This window comes from Bos grunniens, chromosome 2 (assembly GCF_055505025.1).
Source record: "Bos grunniens cultivar Pamir isolate PY7600 chromosome 2, Bosgru_T2T1.0, whole genome shotgun sequence".
NCBI classification, from domain to species: domain Eukaryota; kingdom Metazoa; phylum Chordata; class Mammalia; order Artiodactyla; family Bovidae; genus Bos; species Bos grunniens.
In genome coordinates, this window is record NC_141166.1 from 114,517,501 (window position 1) to 114,536,259 (window position 18,759).

An 18,759-nucleotide genomic window follows, 5' to 3' on the forward strand; every position below is an offset into this window, starting at 1 on the left:
AATGTTGTTCTGTTTAGAGATATGCTGTGCTTTTTAGAAAAATAGCTTTGCGACAAGCCGAATGAATAATCAAGTTAAGCCTTTAATTCATAAGATCTATGTAAAGTACTGATTAAAGAGAAGAAACCCAAAGAGTAAACAGAATTTCCTCTTATATTTGGAAAAGGCTATCACAAAGTATAGCCTGCATAATTGTAAGTCCTCTCTATTTCCACTGGAGTTTACAAATAACTGTAAGGCAGAGGGCAAAAGCACAACAGGATCTACCTCTACACCGGGATATGATGCGGCAATGAAAGGGAATGAACCGATGACACAGCTACAACATGGATGGACTTCAAAAACACCGTACTGTATGAAAGAAGCCCGTCACAAAAGGCCACGTATCGTGTGATGCCATTCATATGACATTTCCAGAATAGGTAAACCTACAGAGACAAGTAAGTCAGTGGTTGCTTAGGTCTGAGAGGAGTTGGGAGTCCAGGTTGTGGGAACGGGAAGGGACCGCTACTGGGGACAAGATTTCTTCTTCAGATGGTGAAAATGTTCTGAAATGGGTTATGGTGATGGCTCCAAACTTTAAATATACTAAAAGCCAACATATACTTTAAAGATCATAAATTATATCTTATATTGACACTATTTAAAAAGTTAACATGAAGCACAATATCATGCTTCATGCTTTTCACAATAACATGAAAAGCTCAGTAGCACTAGTTACAGGGAAATGTAAATCAAAACCATGAGATACCATGCTGCACTCATGAGAATGGTTATTAAAAAAAAAAGAAGGAAAATAACAAACGTTGGCAAGGATGTGGATAAATTGGAACCCTTATGCATCACTGGTGGGACTGTAAAATGGTGCAGGCCCTAAGGAAAACAGTTTTCTGGTTCTTCAATAGTCAAACACAGAACTCCCAGATGATCCAGCAGTTCTGCTCCTAGGTGTATACCCAAAGGAACTGAAAGTTGGGGGATGAACAGATACTGGTATGCCATTATTCAAAATAGCCAAAAGATGGAAGCAATCCAAGTGTTCGTTATGGTTGAATGGGTAGACCAATTGTGGTGTGTACAAACAATGGAATATTATTTAGCCATAATAAAAAATAAGCTTGATCCATGCTACAATATGGATGACTCTTGAATATGTTATACTAAGTGAAGTATGCCAGACACAAAAGGACAAATATTATATAATTCCACTCACATGATGTACTTAGGACAGACAAATTTCATAGAGGCAGAAAGAATAGTGTTTACCAGGGGCTAGAGGCAGGGGGAACAGAGTTTCTACTTGGGGTAAAGAAAAAAAATTTTCGGAAATAGACAGTGGTGATGGTACACAACACTATGAATATAATTAATGCCACTGAACTGTGCACATAAAACCATAAATTTTATGCTTTATATATTCCCTTCCAAAAAAGCATTTCATTTACACTGAAACAAAAATCATATAAAATCAAAACTGGAAGATCAATTCCATTTTGTGCAAAACTCAACAGGTATACAAAATAAAAGGAAAAGCCACTATATTAGTATTTATGGTTTAACTTCAAGAGTCGGACACGACTGAGCGACTTCACTTTCACTTTTCACTTTCATGCCTTGGAGAAGAAAATGACAACCCACTCCAGTGTTCTTGCCTGGAGAACCCCAGGGACGGGGGAGCCTCATAGGCTGCCGTCTATGGGGTTGCATAGAGTCGGACACGACTGAAGTGACTCAGCAGCAGCAAAAACCTATACAGGTTTTTTCTTTTTTCTTTTTTTTGCTGTTGACTCTAAGTAGAGTGAAATGTATAGATGTTCTGACATCCTTTTATTTATCCATTCAGAATAATAAATATGACTGTCATGTGGATCAATATCCACAAACACTAAGAAATATCTAGGACTTTTAAAAACTTAGAAGGGAAAAAATAGAATACTAAAGAACAGAACTATTAAAGACAACATTTTTGAACAAGGAAAAACGAAAAATGTAGCGAATCACTCCAAATACTCATAAATTTGCTTTTATATACTCGTAAATTCAAACTACCAAACCCAGAGGCAACAAACAAACCTAGTGTCCAGACCCAGGTTTCAAAGTATGTTTCTCAAATAAAAGGAACAGGTTGATTCCAACGCTGGAGCAGAGAAAAATAAAAGACAAATTTTTGATAATCTTATAGTGTCATGAAGTAGTTTTATTTATTTATTTTTTAAAAGGATGGAACATGTTAAATGGACATAGGAGTCAAGCTGATAGAGCTGGCAAAGGTCAAAACTTGAGCAAAAAAGTATATGAATATTGAATTATAACCAATTAAGTAAATATCTGAGTTCATAATGACAGGAATAAATGATTAAATCAATAAGTGAGGGCAAGGGAAAAATCCTCTTTCCAGAGAAATTCAAATTAAAAAACGTAGAGGAATTTAGAGAAACAGAAAATCACTGTTAGAAAACCACAGTAACAATTGATGCAGGCAAGAACTATCAATGAATACACCCACACTACTGGATGAAAATCAGGGAGAAACAAGATATTTGCATGGGTTCTTACATTCCCACCTCCACGACCTCTTTTAATTAATTATTTTAATTGGAGGCTAATTATCTTATGACAAACCTAGATAGCATATTAAAAAGTAGAGACATTACTTTGCCAACAAAGGTCTGTCTAGTCAAGACTATGGTTTTTCCAGTAGTCATGTATGGATGGGAGATTTGGACTGTGAAGAAAGCTGAGCGCCAAAGAATTGATGCTTTTGAACTGTGGTGTTGGAGAAGACTCTTGAGAGTCCCTTGGACTGCAAGGAGATCCAACCAGTCCGTTCTGAAGGAGATCAGTCCTGGGTGTTCTTTGGAAGGAATGATGCTGAAGCTGAAACTCCAGGACTTTGGCCACCTCATGCGAAGAGTTGACTCATTGGAAAAGACTCTGATGCTGGGAGGGATTGGGGGCAGGAGGAGAAGGGGACGACAGAGGATGAGATGGCTGGATGGCATCACTGACTTGATGGATGTGAGTCTGAGTGAACTCCGGGAGATGGTGATGGACAGGGAGGCCTGGAGTGCTGCGATTCATGGGGTCGCAAAGAGTCGGACATGACTGAGCAACTGAACTGAACTGATTGTGGTTTTTGCCACAAATTGACATGAATCAGCCACAAGTGTACATGTGTCCCCCTGTTCCGAACCCCCCTCCAGCCTCCCTCCCCATCCCATCCCTCTGGGTTGTCCCAGTGCACTGGGTTTGAGTGCCCTGTTTCATGCATCCATGATCTCTTTATTGGTCTAACTCAACTATATTGCTGTTTCCTAACACACTCTCCACGTTCCCACCATGCTCATCTTTAACAAGCTTTGACTAGATGCAGATTATGGCTTTTCAACAGCGGTGCTACTGACATTTTGGACTTGGCCATTCTTTGTGTACACTGTAGGCTGTTTTGTAGCATCCCTAGAATCTACCACTAGATGTTGTTATCACCCAACCGCTGAGCTATGACAGTCAAAAAATGTGTCCAAACGTTGCCACATATCTCCTGGGGCAATAATGGCCCTCAGTTGAGAACCATGGCTCTAAATCCTTATCCTTCCTCAGAGTTCAGCTTTGAACTATGTCAAATGTCACCTTTCTTTTTCTCCTTGCCGCTCCCTTCTCCCTCACCTCTTTCATAAAGTCTTACCTTGTTATCCCAAATGGAATTATTTTTGTCTTATGCTAGCCTGCCACAGTTTTTATAACAGTGTATTTTCAATTAGTTATTATTTTCAGCCTTGAACTATCAGATCAGATCAGTCGTGTCCGACTCTTTGCGACCCCATGAATGTCAGGCCTCCCTGTCCATCACCAACTCCCGGAGTTCACCCAGACTCACGTCCATCAAGTCAGTGATGCCATCCAGCCATCTCATCCTCTGTCGTCCCCTTCTCCTCCTGCCCCCAATCCCTCCCAGCATCAGAGTCTTTTCCAACGAGTCAACTCTTCGCATGAGGTGGACAAAGTACTGGAGTTTCAGCGTTAGCATCATTCCTTCCAAAGAAATCTCAGGGCTGATCTTCAGAACGGACTGGTTGGATTTCCTTGCAGTCCAAGGGACTCTCAAGAGTCTTCTCCAACACCACAGTTCAAAAGCATCAATTCTTTGGCGCTCAGCTTTCTTCACAGTCCAACTCTCACATCCATACATGACTATTGGAAAAACCATAGCCTTGACTAGACGGACCTTTGTTGGCAAAGTAATGTCTCTGCTTTTGAATATGCTATCTAGGTTGATCATAACTTTCCTTCCAAGGAGTAAGTGTCTTTTCATTTCATGGCTGCTTGAACTATATGTATGTACATATCCGTTATTATATTTTCTTGAGGCTAGACAGAAGCTATGCATCACACTTTTATATTATAGGTCACTACAATTTCATTTGCTGCCTCGCATGATGTAGGTACTCAATAAAAGTCAATCAAATTAAATAGTGAGAAAAGTACTTAATTGAATAAAATGTTTTATTTCTCTAATTTTGCTCTCAATACACTATATTTCATAGAGAGTATTTGGTAATAGTTTAGTTATTACTTTGTTTAAGATCCATGTTTTGATGAAATACAGGACTGACTGGAAGAGAAAGTATGACTTATCAAAAGCACCACTATTTATTTGTTTGATTAACCAAAAGAGATCAGCTTCAGAGTTAGACCTGCAAATACAAACATAAAATGACAATAGCTGGGGGTAGGGGTGGATACTGTACTCTACAGTAAGCCAGTGAGGAACTAGCTCTTATCCTATTAAAAGAACGATGACATGCAGGTCAGGTAGAGACACTTTACTTCTTGAAGCTATCTTGCACATCTTTTTATTTCAGTGTATGTTGAAGAAATATCTTCGTATGAGGCCTCAGTAGTTCAAGTATAGACATTTATTTTTCTTCCAAGTTTTGAGTAAGTTGGAACATCTCTATTAACTGTATATGGAGTGTATATTCACATCAATCTATATTTTATGTGAATTATGGGTAAGGTTGGAAAAAGTGCCCATCTATCAATGTAAGAGTAAAGATCACAGGGAATGTAGACCTATCATTGAGGCATTCAGTTAAAAAAAAGCTAGTATATGATTCAGTAAAGGATATTCTCATGTAACCGATTACTCTAAAAAAATACCAGCAGAGTGGAATTTCTTACCTATTATCATATGATTCTTGTTCTTTTAGATACTGTTGCATTAACTCTTCTTGTTTTTTCTTATCATATGATATTTTCTGTTCTGCCATCCAAACCTAAATTAGTAAAGTAAAAACTTAAATAAGTTTGTTCTCTTTTATAATAAAACATAAAATGCTTTACAATGTATCTATTTTGGTCATAAAGCCACAATCACAAAACAAGAGTTGAAAATTCCAATTTATGCTTTGATGCAAGTCCTAAAATATAATCACTCAAAAGAGCTAAACTTACAGTCAAGAATGTCAAACTTGAGAACCACTCTGAGCACTCAGAGTACAACAGCTTCTTGCCCTCAGTCCCTCGGATGTTTCAGAGACAAGAACGACCATCTCTCTACATGGAATATGTCTAATCCAGAAAACTCACAGGGCACATCGCTGGATGCCAGTGAGTGTTACTGATACCCCAAGAAAGGAAAAATGGAAGACAAGGAGGAGAAAAAAAGGAAAGGAGATGAAAGATAGTTGTAGAAAAAAAGGAAGGAACAAGAGAGAAAACTGGAGAAGGAAATGGCAACCCACTCCAGTATTCTTGCCTGGACAGAGGAGCCTGGCAGGCTACAGTCTATGGGGTCACAAGAGCTGGACATGACTTAGCGACTAAACCACCAAGAGAGGAAACAGATGAAACAAGAGATGCATCTGATATCCTGCAGTTGCTCAAGGGCACCACCACCACAGGCTGAATGCGTCCCTATGTGATATTCTCAGAATCATAAAAGTGGTAAACGTAAAAAGCCCACACAGCTTATGCAAGGATATTTAAGCATGTTACCTCCAGGTTTAAAAGATATCATTGTCTTCCCACCTTCTTTAAAGTAAAGGGTAAAGTGTTTGATAACCTTAACATAAATAGCGAGGCAAAACTGTTTCTCACAAGCTGTTTTAAGAAGGTAAATTTAAGGGAAAATATTTAACACTTACATTTATAAACATTTAATACTTAAATTGATAAAATAATTAATAATTATAATGGGGCAGATAAGTGTGGGGAGAAGGACTGGGGACAAGACTGCCATTATTCAATTTTAGACACAAAACAGGAGTAGTTATTAGTATTTAACAGTACTCAGATAGGTAGGTTTTATGACCACAATCTGAGATGTGGACAACAAGGATTAATATGGAGATAAAAGCAAAAACAGAAATGAAAAGAGAATCCTTCAGAGAAGGACTCTCCTGGAAATTCCTTTTGTATAAGTTCCTAAAATTTCTTCTACTGTCTTCATAACTAACATAACATATATGTCATAACCAATATAACATTACCAATGTAATGTTACAGAAGAAAAGTCTACACTTGGGATAGGCAGTAAAAGGCACCTTTGGAATTTTCACTATAGCTCAAAATGCAAACAGTTGAAATAGAGAAATGTAAGATGTCATTGCCTGATCGAATAATACATTAATAATAGCCTCCTAATGATTAAGATACTACTTCTAACAATAACTATCATTTATTTAAAGCTTTAGATTTACAAAGTTATTTTACAAGTCTCATTTGCCCAAGAGCTGAAATACATGAATATTTATGATGGATTAAAATAAAAAGTAGTGAAATATACTCTTGACGACAAAATGCTCAGAATCTGCTAATAGAAAACCATACTAACCTTTCTGGATGTTTAAGATATTTTATAATAAAAAAGATGTGAATTGTGTAAATAAATAGTAACAATGTTTGGGTCTGGGCAGTGCAGGAAGGGGGCACATCGTGATTGTGTTTTTCATAGCTTATGTTTTTATATGGTTGCATTTACGCCAATAAATCCTCATCTGGGGAAAACAGTAACAATAAAAATGGATAACAGAATACATTCAACGTAAGGAAATAGAACAAGACAGTGATTAACTCTAGGGGTCAGAGAAGAAGGCTGATATAATAGAATACTTTATAGCCAAGTTTTGGTTTTTAGAAGTTCTTTATTTTTTAAATGACATAACTATACTCACATTCTGACAAAATGTCCACTGGAGAAGGGAATGGCAAAATCACTTCAGCATTCTCGCCTTGAGAACCCCATGAACTATACTCACATGTAGCCAATATTATTCCTGTCTTGTATATCCTTCCAAGGATGTTCACATGGACACACACGTAATATACATACATAATATAAACAAACACACATGCATTTTTGGTCCCTCTTTTCATGAATGGTGAACATATACAGATGGTGATGGCAGCCATGAAATTAAAAGCCGCTTACTCCTTGGAAGGAAAGTTATCACCAACCTAGACAGCATATTAAAAAGCAGAGACATTACTTTGTCAGCAAAGGTCCATCTAGTCAAGACTATGGTTTTTCCAGTGGTCATGTATGGATGTGAGAGTTGGACTATAAAGAAAGCTGAGCGCCAAAGAATTGATGCTTTTGAACTATGGTGTTGGAGAAGACTCTTGAGAGTCCCTTGGACTGCAAGGAGATCCAACCAGTCCATCCTAAAGGAGATGAGTCCTGGGTGTTCATTGGAAGGACTGATGTTGAAGCTGAAAATCCAATACTTTGGCTACCTGATGTGAAAAGGTGACTCATTTGAAAAGACCCTGATGCTGGGAAAGATTGAGGGCAGGAAGAGAAGGGGACAACGGAGGATGAGACGGTTGGATGGCATCACCGACTCAAGGGGCATGAGTTTGGGTAAACTCTGGGAGTTGGTGATGGACAGGGAGGCCTGGCGTGCTGTGGTTCATGGAGTCGAATAGAGTCGGACAAAGCTGAGTGACTGAACTGAACTGAACATATACAGCATGCATATATATATGTATGCACATATAATACAGCATACATAAACAAAGAAAATGCATAAAATAAAGTTCTATACCATGGAGATCATTCCCAGATCAGTAAACAAAATGCTTTATTTTCCAGGAGGGTAGGGTGCTGAAGAGTATCATTTCTTTGTGAAGCTACACCATCATTTATTTAACCAATCTCCTGCTGTACTGGTGGATATTAAGAAATTTCCAATCTTCTGTTATTACAAAGGCAGCTGCAATAAGTAACCCTATTACACAAATAGCTCCAATGTGTTAAACAGGATTTTGAAGCGCATTAAAATTTTGCCAAGGGAAAAATAGGGTAAGATATCACTGGCAGAGGGAACAACTCAGATAAAGATCCAAAAGTGTAAAACAGGAATTGAGTAGTTTGACTTTACTGGAGCATGAAGTCTAAGGTTGGAGACTTCCCTGCTAGGCTAGTGGTTAAGACTCTGTGTTTCCACTGCAGGGGGCATGGGTGCGATCCCTGGTCAGGGAACTAAGATCCTGCATGCTGTGGGGCCAAAATTTAAAAAATAAATAAAATTTAAAATCTAAGATGGGAGAATAGCAGTAAGGGATGATGAAGGAAAAATAAACTGGAGCCTGGTTATCTGGACTTAATTCTGGAGTATTTTAATAAGGAGCTGAAGAAATCAAATTTGTGCTTTAAAATGACTACCCTATGGAAGCAACCCAAATACTCATCAAATGATGAATGGATAAATAAAATGTGCCATATCTACACCATGGAATTATTCAGCAATAAAAAGGAATGTAATACTGATACATGATACAGCATGAACTCTGAAAACATTATGCTAAGCGAAAGAAGCCAGTCACAAAAAAAACCCATATTGCATGATTCAGTTTATATGAAATGTCCAGAATAGGCCAATTCACAGAAATAGAAAGCAGATTAGTTGTTGGCTAAGGCTGGGGAAGGGGGAGGATTAAGGACAAATGGAGAGTGATTGTTAGTAGATATGGGTTTTGGGGAGGGTGACGAAAATGTTTCAGAACTGTTTTGGTGATGACAAAATTAATAAATACACTAAAAAAATACTGAATTTTATACTTTATGTGAGTGATTGTATGGTATGTGAATTATACTTCAGTAAAACTGCTAAATAAAAAAATGATTTTTCTGATCGGTAGAGAATGGATTTGAGAGAGGTCAAGACTGGCAGCATAAAAATCAGTTAGGAAATATAACAATTAAGGCAATGGCAAGCCACTCCAGTACTCTTGCCTGGAAAATCCCATGGACGGAGGAGCCTGGTGGGCTGCAGTCCATGGGGTCACTAAGAGTAGGACACAACTGAGTGACTTCACTTTCACTTTTCACTTTCATGCATTGGAGAAGGCAATGGCAACCCACTCCAGTGTTCTTGCCTGGAAAATCCCAGGGACGGAGGAGCCTGGTGGGCTGCTGTCTATGGGGTCACACAGAGTCGGACATGACTGATGTGACTTAGCAGTAGCAGCAGGTGAAAGACAATAAGGGTCTAAGCTAAGATGCAGATAGTAGTGACAAGGAGGAGAGATGGATTCAAGAGATACTTAAGAAGTAACAGCAATAGAATTTATTAGCCGACTAGATAAAGCAGTGATGGAAAAGGATGAATCTTATTTCTGGCCTGGGTGACTGGATGAGGGTTGTGTTACTATCTGCATTTCCTACTGATATGAGAATAGGAGGTATAAATACAAGAGCAGATTTAGAATAAAAGATAAGTTCCATTTCAAATATGTTGAGTTTGAGATGCCTGTAGGATATCAAGATGAAATTGTCTACTATATAGTTGTGTTCAAGTGCCTTCAGTTAGGGCTTAAGATCTGGCAGTGTAGAGCTGAGAGTCAGGAGTAAAAAAAGGGGTCGTCAAAATTTTGAAATTGGCTGTGACTGTTCAGGAAAGCATATAGAATAAGCAGTATGAAACTCTGGTTACCACCTGTATTTTAGGAATAGTCTAAGGATAACAGTGTGTGGGGGCCAATTAACATTTTATTGTGCACTCCCTCTATGTAGTAAGCAGACAGCAAGGTGGTGTTTGAAAGTCTTTATCTACACCATCTTATTTAGTCCTCGTAACAATTTCAAGTCATGGCAACTGATATGGATCATTCCTAATTTACAGATTAGGAGACTCAAGATGAGAGATATTAAATATTTTATGCAAGGTCTCAAGGCTAAAAGTGACTGTGCTGGAATAACAGAATATAGGTCAGGTTTCAATCCTCAGACACATCCTACTTCACTATTCTGCTTTCCACTGCTGTAATATTCAGCATACTTTTTTTGTACACCTGTAAGTGGTCATTTAAAAAGTCACAGCTCAGAGGTCACCAGACGCTACAAGGTAAGGTGGGATAAAAAGAGGAAGCAAGGTGTGACTTTCCTTTCCTTTTCAGATCTATCTAGTCTTTTTTTGCATGGGATAGCAGAGCTCAGAAGCCGTGATCTCTGAGATTCGAATCTGCTGAGGGAAGTAACCAGTAACCCTGTCACCAGTCTTCATATCTCGACTCTTTACATTCTAGCTGACAGAGCCGAAAGAGCAGACGGAGCCGCCTTCTCCCTGGCTGATGTAAAATAAACCTCGAGGGCCAGCGGCGAAGGACAAGAACGCCAGGGCTTTAGGCATGGAGCAAAGGCGGCTGTCCCAGGGATCCCATTCACACCACCACTCTGACCTCCAGGAGGTCCTAGGAACACAGGCGCCAAGGGCCTGCTCACCGTACTCACTTTTTTGATGTTGGATTTGGAAGCAGGATGAAAGTCCTTCTTGCACATGAAATTGGCGAAGGATTTCCCCATTTTGGAGGCTGAGCTGGGGTATGCAACCCCTAGATCTGAGAGCAACGTAAACAAACTCTGCCGCCTAACCGGAACTGCGCCTCCAGTAGCAGTGGGAACTTCCGGGGTCAAAGGGGACGACTTCCGGCAACTAGCTCCTCTCCACCCTTTCTCACTCCTTTCCCCTTTCACTTGGGTAGCTCGGAGGCCAGGTGAGGGGCTTGCAGGGAGGGAGGGGCGAACGAGCCTAGTAGTTGTAGGAAGTAGGAAGCCCGGAACTGCGGAGCGGTCGTGGGGGCGGGGGGGGGGTGCTGGGGGCGGGGACTGAGTGGCTTCTGGGAGGGGCGCGGGCCAAAGCTGCGCAGTCCGCAGCCGTCTTGGGTGCTAAGTGTGTGGTGAGCGGCGGTCCTTTTTTTTGCAAGATGTTCTTGAAGTCCGAGCAGTTTATTCTGTGAACGCTGTTTTGAGTTACAGAAACTTGCCTGCACCGATTTTTCTCGTCTGTAGTAATTCTTGCCCTAACTGTAGCAAGTTTGTGAGGATCAAACGATGAAAGCTCTTGGTGAACTAAAGCATGTCAACTCCACAAGAGCGAAGACTCTAGTTTGTTACCAACTGTACGGCGCCTGGTGCAGAAAGATGTCCGTAAACATTTGTTAAATGATGACTATATTCTAGAAACCGGTTAGTAAAGCCTCTCAAGACTGCCGCTCCTAAGTGGGTTAGATGTCTTCATAATCAGGTGACCTGTTTTCTTAGCTTATTACCCTGGTTAGGTCAGATCACCTAGTGCACCTTGATGGCTCTTGAGATTCCAGGGTATTGAGGGTACGTGGCTGCTGCTGCTGTAGGTGATCCTTCAACCAATTCCTTTACCAGGATGACGTGACGTGTGATGTCAGGAGTAAACTTTTTGTGAGAAATGTACTCTTCTGACAAATAATAACAGAAACAGCGTTTATATAAGTGTCCGATATGTTCTATGCATTGTGCAAAACGTTTTACACATTGTCTTATTAAATTCTCATAACAACCCTTTGAGAGATTTACAGATGAGGCAAGAGGCTTAGATAGAGATTAAATAGCCTTGCCAAAGTTAGGCAGTGGTGGAACTAACTTTGGAACACATATAGAAGGCGATTTAGGACATGAAAATCACACTAAGGACTTCCCTGGTGGTCCATTGGTTAAGAATCCGCCTGCCAATGTAGGGGACACTGCTTCTGTCCTTAGTCCAGGAAGATTCCCCCATACTGCGGAGCGTCTGAGCCTGCAGTGCACAACTACTCAAGCCCAAGCTCCTAGAACCCGTGCTCTGCAAGCAAGAGTAGCCCTGGCTCCCTACAACTAGAGAAAGCCTGCACACAGCAAGGAAGACCCAGTGTGGCCAAAAATAATAAATTAAAAAAAATTTTTTTAGAGGAAGGAAAATCACACAAAAAGGAACAGAAGCATTGGTGACCTCCTGCTGCTGCTGCTGCTAAGTTGCTTCAGTCCTGTCTGACTCTGTGCGACCCCACAGAAGAGAAAAACCCTTAGGCATTTCAGGCTGAATTTGTTTCTTTCTTACTGGAGTTATTTTGTTTTCTTTTCAATGAAATATTGATTACATTTAAATCTGTTCGTGTAAAGCCATTCTAAGTTTTGGGTAGTATAAGATGAAAGAAGGAAACAAAACAATTTGCCACTCTAGAAGCAAATTTTGTTGCTGTTGATACTTAGTTGCTAGGTTTCTGCCTCTTTGCACCCCATGGACTGTAGCCCACCAGGCTGCTCTGTCCCTGGGATTTCCCAGGCAAGAATACTGGAGTGGGTTGCCATTTCCTTCTCTAGGGGATCTTCCTGACCCAGGGATGGAACCCATGTCTCCTGCTCGGCAGGCATCTCCTGCTTGGCAAGTGGATTCTTTACCACTGAGCCAATAAGCTCTACTAAAATTGAGGATTTAAGATTTTTCCAAATTACAAATGAAGATATGATCTTGATATTAAATTATATAATCAGGATGTGCAAGTTGAATGTGAACATAATTCAACAATGGGAAATAACAATTTGGAATTTTATTGGCATGTTTTTGCTTTTGTCTGGTTTAGTGAGTCTGTTTCAAAATTAAAATGTTTTAATGAACACCACCCTTATGGCAGAAAGTGAAGAAGAACTAAAGAGCCTCTTGATGAAAGTGAAAGAGGAGAGTGAAAAAGTTGGCTTAAAGCTCAACATTCAGAAAACTAAGATTATGGCATCTGGTCCCATCACTTCATGGCAAATAGATGGAGAAACAGTGGCTGACTTTTTTTTTCTGGGCTCCAAAATCACTGCAGATGGTGACTGCAGCCATGAAATTAAAAGACGCTTACTCCTTGGAAGGAAAGTTATCACCAACCTAGACAGCATATTAAAAAGCAGAGACATTACTTTGCCAACAAAGGTCCGTCTCATCAAGGCAGTGGTTCTTCCAGTGGTCATGTATGGATATAAGAGTTGGACTATAAAGAAAGCTGAGTGCAGAAGAATTGATGCTTCTGAACTGTGGTGTTGGAGAAGACTCTTGAGAGTCCCTTGGACTGCAAGGAGATCCAACCAGTCAATCCTAAAGGAGATCAGTCCCGGGTGTTCATTCGAAGGACTGATGCTGAAGCTGAAACTCCAATACTTTGGCCACCTGATGCGAAGTACTGACTCATTGGAAAAGACCCTGATGCTGGGAAAGATTGAAGGCGAGAGGAGAAGGGGACAACAGAGGATGAGATGGTTAGATGGCATCACCAACTCAATGGAGATGAGTTTGAGTAAACTCAAAGTTGGTGATGGACAGGGAGGCCTGGCGTGCTGTGGTCCATGGGGTTGCGAAGAGTCGGACACAACTGAGCAACTGAACTGAACTGAATGAACATCTTTTGTTAGATATGTAGACAAACATAGTCTTTATAGTACAGGTGCAGCTGTTTCCAAATATGGAAATAATGAAAGGAGATTCAGGGAAGACTTGAGAAGAGAAAGAGCTTGGAGGGTAAATCTGACCTATAGACTAGAAGAAGGTACTTATTATTCCTGTTTTCTTACTTATTCTTGTAGTACTAGAGTCATGCCCATTATTTTCTTACTGATTTCTGTAGTACAGTATATGAAATTTAAAACTTTAGTGAACATCCTTTGTTAGATATGACAGTAATATCCCCTAGTCATCAAGTAAACTCTTGTTTTGTATGTACTAAATAAAAATATTTTTCTCTTTTTATTTGCAAACTTCCATATGATTTTTAGTTAAAAAAAAATGGAACCTTGTTCCTGTGACACTTTCGTGGCATTACCTCCAGCAACAATTGATAACAGGATTATTTTTGGGAAAAATTCAGATAGACCCTGTGATGAAGTACAAGAAGTCGTTTATTTTCCTGCTGCAGTTCATGACAACCTGAAGGAACATCTTAAGGTAGGTGAAATGCATGTTTTGTTAACAGTATTTTTCTTTAAAAATGTCAAAAACAGTGTTTAAAAATCATTAGTTAGCTATCTGGCAGAGGCTATAGAAGTTAAAAAATTAAAGAATTTAAATTTCATAAATAATTTGAATCAGAACTAGAATTCTGGTCTTTTAGCGATTTGTAGAAAGCTAAAATAATTATTATTAGTTCTTTGAGCAAATATTTGAATGCTTACTATATGCAAGCATGTTGAATAGGAGAAAGAGAGTTAAAGCTTGCTGTCAAGACTGGTTTTGTCTTGCTTTTAACAGTTCCCTACCTTAACAACAGGTTTCCCAGGTGGCTGGGTGGCAAAGAATCCGCCTGCCAAATAGGAAACTGGGGCTGAATTTCCTGGGTCGGGAAGATCCCCTGGAGAGGGAAATGGTAACCCACTCTAGTATCTTGCCTGGAAAATCCCATGGACAGAGGAGACTGGTGGGCTATAGTCTGTGGGGTCGCAAGAGTCAGACAGGACTTAGGAACTAAACAACAATCACTCTTAACAAGAGGTGTGAGGTCTCATATTAAGATGTGTGAATGTGGACTTCCTTGGTGGTCCAGTTACTAAGAATCCGCCTGCCAATGCAGGGAACATGGATTCAATCCCTGGGCCCAGGAAGATTTCACCTGCTGCGGGCCAGCTGCACCCTTGTGCCACAACTATTAAACACCACAGCAAGAGAAGCCACCTCAACGAGAAGCCTGCACACCACAGCTCGAGTAACTCCTGCTGGCCACAACTCGAGAAAGCGTGGGTGCATCAACAAAGACCCGGCTCAGCCAAAAGTAATAATAATAAAATATCTGAAAGCTTCAAGAATGCTGTGGTTAACAGCATTTTAGAGCTCATGGAATTAAGATCCTTGGAATGGCTATGGAGGAAGATCCTAAATTGCAAAGATTTGTTGTTGCCAGCTTTCAACTTAAGTCAATTAGTTATTAATGTCAACCTGTCATAAAAATGCCAGCATGTTGCATCTGGCTAAATGAGGGGAGAAAAGATTTTATTTGCCTTGTTTACCCACCCTGCCCTGTAATGCCTATAATCATGAAGATGGAATAAATTGTAACATTTAGTTTCTATCATTAAAAAAAAAAAGACTAGTTTTGTCTTTCAGGAGCTTAGAGTCTAGTAGAGGAATAGGATGTGTATGTAACTAACTACCTTGTAAAGAAGGATGAAGTTTCAACACCAAATTTAAGAGCAGCAATTTGTGACAGCAGTGGGGAAGAAGCAATTAATTCAGACTAGGAATCAAAGAAGGCTTCACCAGAAGTTGGGGTTTCAGCTGGAATTTGATGGGCAAAAAGGATTCTGATTGGTGTAGAATAGGAACAGTCATTCCAGGCTCTGGAAATGGCAGTTTTATCATCAGAAGAGGTTTTTTGATCCAGTGGTAACTGTCAATACTATGCACTAGTCATTTGATAGTATACACGTCAATTAAAGGATACTTTAAAAATTTTTTATTTAAAAAATCCATTTAGCATGGAATTTAAAGGGAAAATTTCACACTATGCTTTTATTGCTAAATTGTTTATTTTTAGATTCCATTTTTACTGATATTCTAGTACCAAGATATATTAAATATGTTTTATGTATTAGTTGTTCCTCCACATCCTTGGGGGATTGGTTCCAGGACCCCCTAGGATATCAAAATCATCTGATGCTTAAGTCCCTTATTATAAAATGACATATACATGCATATAATCTATGCACATCCTCTCATAAACTTTAAATTATTTCTAGGTAGTACAATATGTATGGCATGTAAATAGTTGTAAATATAATATAAATGCTATGTAAATAGTTTACAGCAAGTGGCAAATTTATTTTGCTTTTTGGAACTTTTTGGAATATTTTTTTTGCTGAATATTTTTGATGAGTGTTTAGTTGACTGTGGATATGAAACCTGTGGATATGGAGGGCTAATTGTACTAGGCCAGTGTTTTGTTTTGATAAGACTATTTATTCATCGTGGATCCATTTCTGTTTTATCTCTTCATATTTGTCTCACCTATCCTGTAAGCCAGTAGTTCTTGTTCTTTTCACTGTTGTGGATGTACCTGATGGGCGAATCCCACATGTGACATGGGCTTCTATGGCAATCACTTGTAGTTGAAGGCTGCCATATGGAATGTGTATCATTAATCCACATACATCTTCCTTTACAATATGTTTCAATATTTCACAACTAGAAACTCGCTTTCTCCTGAGCTTCTATTAGCGCCCCATCTTCACTTTTCTTCATAGTCCTTATACTTTGCATTTCCTTGTGTCTTAGTAATGTACAGGTCTTAGTTTCTTGAAAGCAAGATCTGTGTCTGATTCATCGTTATAACTAATATATATCTTAGCAGACAGGAGATGCTTCACATATCTGAGTGAATAAATGCTCTTAGGGACAATTCTGAATATTTTTTAAGGGTAATGCCTTATAATTGAAAATTTCAATTTAGTTATAATCTCTTTCGTAATAGTCAGGTCTTTGATCGATTTTAAGATTCTAGACTTGGGTAACTTTCTTTTTCAGTTTTATTGTTGTTGCTATGACTTTCTTTACAGTGTACTTACATAGAAATTGATCAAGTTCCTGAAACATATGCCGTTGTCCTTAGTCGCCCAGCTTGGTTATGGGGAGCAGAAATGGGAGCCAATGAGCATGGAGTTTGCATTGGGAATGAAGCTGTATGGGGAAGAGAAAAAGTTTGTGATGAAGAGGCACTACTGGGCATGGACCTTGTCAGGTTATTTTTTTGTTACATTTTTGCACTATAGAACTTGTCTAAGTTTAAAATTTTGGTGTAACTTTTAACATGTTTTATCTTCCTTTTTTTTTTTTCATTGTTTGGACTTTGATACTTTATAGTTTGTGTTAAAAATGCTTTAGAATCAGTTCAAATGTCATTTAATTAGGAAAAGGGAGGGAGGGAGTGAGTGAGTGAAGTCGCTCAGTCGTGTTCGACTCTTTGCGACCCCATGGACTCCAGGCTCCTCCGTCCATGGGATTTTCTAGGCAAGAGTACTGGAGTGGGTTGCCATTTCCTTCTCCAGGGAACTTCCCGACCTAGGGATCGAACCCAGGTCTCCCGCATTGTAGACAGACGCTTTACTGTCTGAGCCACCAAGGAAGTCAGGAGAATTGAAAATTATGACTCATTGGAAGCACTTAACATACTTTATTAGACCATAACTAATTCTCACAGTTACCTTATGGGGTATTATTATTATCCTGATTTTACAGATGAGAAATCTGGAGGTTTAGAGTTAAATCAACTTGCAAATAAATTACCAAGTTGGAATTTGAACACTGATCTTTGTTTTCATCATCCCAAACTAATTTCAGAAGGAATACGTTAGAAGTTGGATTTCACTATATCTATTAACTTGAAGAGGTTTTTCTTTGAACATTAACACAAAATCTCATGTGCATGAAATTATTTAAGAAAAATAATGGAAATTTCTTTTAATCTGAGAGCTTTAATATTTTTATTTTAGACTTGGCCTTGAAAGAGGTGATACAGCTGAAAAAGCCCTCAATGTCATTGTTGATTTATTAGAAAAATATGGCCAGGGTGGAAATTGTTCAGAGGGCAGGATGGTATTTAGCTATCACAACAGTTTCCTGATAGCAGATAGAAATGAAGCCTGGATTCTGGAGACTGCAGGAAAGTACTGGGCAGCAGAAAAAGTAGAAGGTATGGACAGCTTTTCATGATTTAATTTGTTTTACAGTTAATAAAATACCTCCTAATTGCAGACATTTCACTTAGTTGTTTTCCAAGATTTATACTCCAGTGCAATGAAGGGGAAAACTGCAGGGGAAATGAAAAAATATGAAAGAACATACAGTGAAAGAACTCTATAAAGAGCTTTCTTGAAAAAGAGGAAAAGGTGTTATTATCTCTTTTTCATAAATATGATATTAATTTCATATAACCTGTGTACATTTTCTGTGAAGTAACTCTTGTATGCTTTATAGTAGTTTTTTACCTTTTAATGAGATAAAACCATTACTTTATTATTTTTTCATGTTTTAAACTTTGGACTGAACTCCAAAATTTCATCATGTGTGGATATGGAGGTGAAGACTAGGGAGTGTTACTGGGGATTGGTGATTGTGAGTTAGTGGTTAGAAAGAATATGTTAGTAGTAACAGTAGTAAAGTGAAACATTTAATGTAATTGAGTAAATAAAACAGTTGATTGTTTTAGAATGATTTGCCTTTTTTTTTTTAAATTTCTTTGTGATCATATATACTCATTTTCCAGTGAGGAAATCCAGAGATATGAAATTATGTAGTCAGGGCAGTGAATGATAGAATTTATTGTTTTTAAATTTCATTTATTTATTGTTTTAGCCTTGGAATTTAAATATTTCCATCCTGACTCTTTGTTCAGTATTCCTTCACTTGAGTGTAGTCTTGTGCTAAGGCATATTCACATACCTTTTGTGTACTTACCCTGGATCTCATAGTTTTACAGATACACATGTGAAAATATTAA

General features: G+C 38.8%; 2 protein-coding genes across 5 annotated transcripts in view; one reads left to right on the forward strand and one right to left on the reverse strand.

The window, feature by feature from the left end:
* The window catches only part of CIRSR (corepressor of RBPJ and splicing regulator), a 41,650-nt gene extending 30,753 nt beyond the window's left edge, over positions 1 to 10,897 (reverse strand). Inside the window, 2 exon segments of the mRNA XM_086359049.1 lie at positions 5,182 to 5,276; positions 10,736 to 10,897. Of these exon segments, the coding sequence (XP_086215175.1) occupies positions 5,182 to 5,276; positions 10,736 to 10,807 (167 nt within the window). The 5' untranslated portion in view covers positions 10,808 to 10,897.
* Positions 10,898 to 10,919: 22 nt separating this feature from the next.
* Positions 10,920 to 18,759, forward strand: part of SCRN3 (secernin 3) — a 36,802-nt gene continuing 28,962 nt past the window's right edge. Inside the window, exons 1-5 of one of the 4 annotated variants that reach the window (XM_086359011.1) lie at positions 10,920 to 10,998; positions 14,051 to 14,219; positions 14,842 to 15,039; positions 16,820 to 17,001; positions 17,753 to 17,952. In XM_086359011.1, coding sequence (XP_086215137.1) covers positions 14,061 to 14,219; positions 14,842 to 15,039; positions 16,820 to 17,001; positions 17,753 to 17,952 — 739 coding nt within the window. In that variant the 5' untranslated portion in view covers positions 10,920 to 10,998; positions 14,051 to 14,060. Of the gene's footprint in view, positions 10,999 to 11,089; positions 11,471 to 14,050; positions 14,220 to 14,841; positions 15,040 to 16,819; positions 17,002 to 17,752; positions 17,953 to 18,759 lie in introns of those variants that run through there. The other 3 variants (XM_086359018.1, XM_086359026.1, XM_086359034.1) reach the window with 3 other exon arrangements.